At 41.7% G+C, this 1217-nt stretch overlaps 1 protein-coding gene across 1 annotated transcript; it reads left to right on the top strand.

Annotated features, from left to right (window-relative positions):
* Positions 1-469: 469 nt before the first annotated feature.
* On the top strand, positions 470-895 carry LOC104400321 (histone H2B 7). The gene has a single exon (XM_010018831.1). It carries the CDS (start codon positions 470-472, stop codon positions 893-895), a length of 426 nt encoding a protein of 141 aa, XP_010017133.1.
* The last annotated feature ends 322 nt before the right edge of the window (positions 896-1217 follow it).

Genomic DNA, 1217 nt, shown 5'->3' with positions numbered 1-1217 from the left:
TATGCGTTTTCAGTATTTCAAAAGTGTTATAAACCACCCTATTCTAAAAGTCTACGAACACCCGAGTAGTGTGAAGTATCCAGTGTACGAAGACGAGAAGTTTTGAAAGGAGTAGAGTGAATTCACTGCAGGGTTGTTGCTTTTTTTTTTTCTTTGCTTGTTTTTTGTTTGGTTTTGTGGTTTTTTATTATTATTGATGGTTTTTGTTGTTTTCGCTTGGGATTTCGGTTGATTTTGGGGTTTTTTTGTGTATTTTTTGGATTTTATTTATTTTTTGCTAGTGAAGGTATTTTTGTTATCACCGTAACTGCAAAGCACAAAGATTGTGCAGATGCAGAGCCCAGGCTGAGGGTTACAGGACGGAAGTGTGTAATTGCGTTGGTATATTTTACTCCAATAGGAATGGAACTATTACGATCCTCTCATTTGCATAACGCCCGTATAAATACGGGGGTAGGCGCCATTTTCTATGTTGTTGAGGTACAGTGAAGATCTTGGAAAGAAACTTTTAAGGATGCCTGAGCCAGCAAAATCCGCTCCTGCTCCAAAGAAGGGCTCCAAGAAAGCTGTTACCAAGACGCAGAAGAAGGGTGACAAGAAACGAAAGAGAGCAAGGAAGGAGAGCTACTCGATCTACGTGTACAAGGTCCTGAAGCAGGTGCACCCCGACACGGGCATCTCGTCCAAGGCCATGAGCATCATGAACTCCTTCGTCAATGACATCTTCGAGCGTATCGCTGGGGAGGCCTCGCGCCTGGCGCACTACAACAAGCGCTCCACCATCACTTCTCGGGAGATCCAGACGGCCGTGCGGCTCCTGCTGCCGGGTGAGCTGGCCAAGCACGCGGTCTCCGAGGGCACCAAGGCTGTCACCAAGTACACCAGCTCCAAGTAAACAGTTTTAAAGTTTAAACCAAACGGCTCTTTTAAGAGCCCCCACTCTCTCTTAAAAAGAGCTGCAATTGCCTGTAAGGTTTTACTCCTGATTAGTTAATTAAATCATTAAGTACATAGCTTGTATAATACATTATAGATGCATGAACTTTCATTTTGCATAAACAGCTTATAGAAATAACCAGTAAGCAGTAGCAAAAAATTACTTTGCACTACTCAGTGTTCTTAGGACTTTTAAAGAAGAATACTTTGTAGCTGCTTTTAAACTCTGAAACTGTAACTAAAAAACTTTAAACACTTATACTAAAATGTTACAATTGTAC

Source organism: Nestor notabilis, unplaced genomic scaffold (genome assembly GCF_000696875.1).
Source record: "Nestor notabilis isolate BGI_N333 unplaced genomic scaffold, ASM69687v1 scaffold33107, whole genome shotgun sequence".
Classification (NCBI taxonomy): domain Eukaryota; kingdom Metazoa; phylum Chordata; class Aves; order Psittaciformes; family Psittacidae; genus Nestor; species Nestor notabilis.
This window is presented reverse-complemented; position numbering and strand designations above follow the sequence as displayed.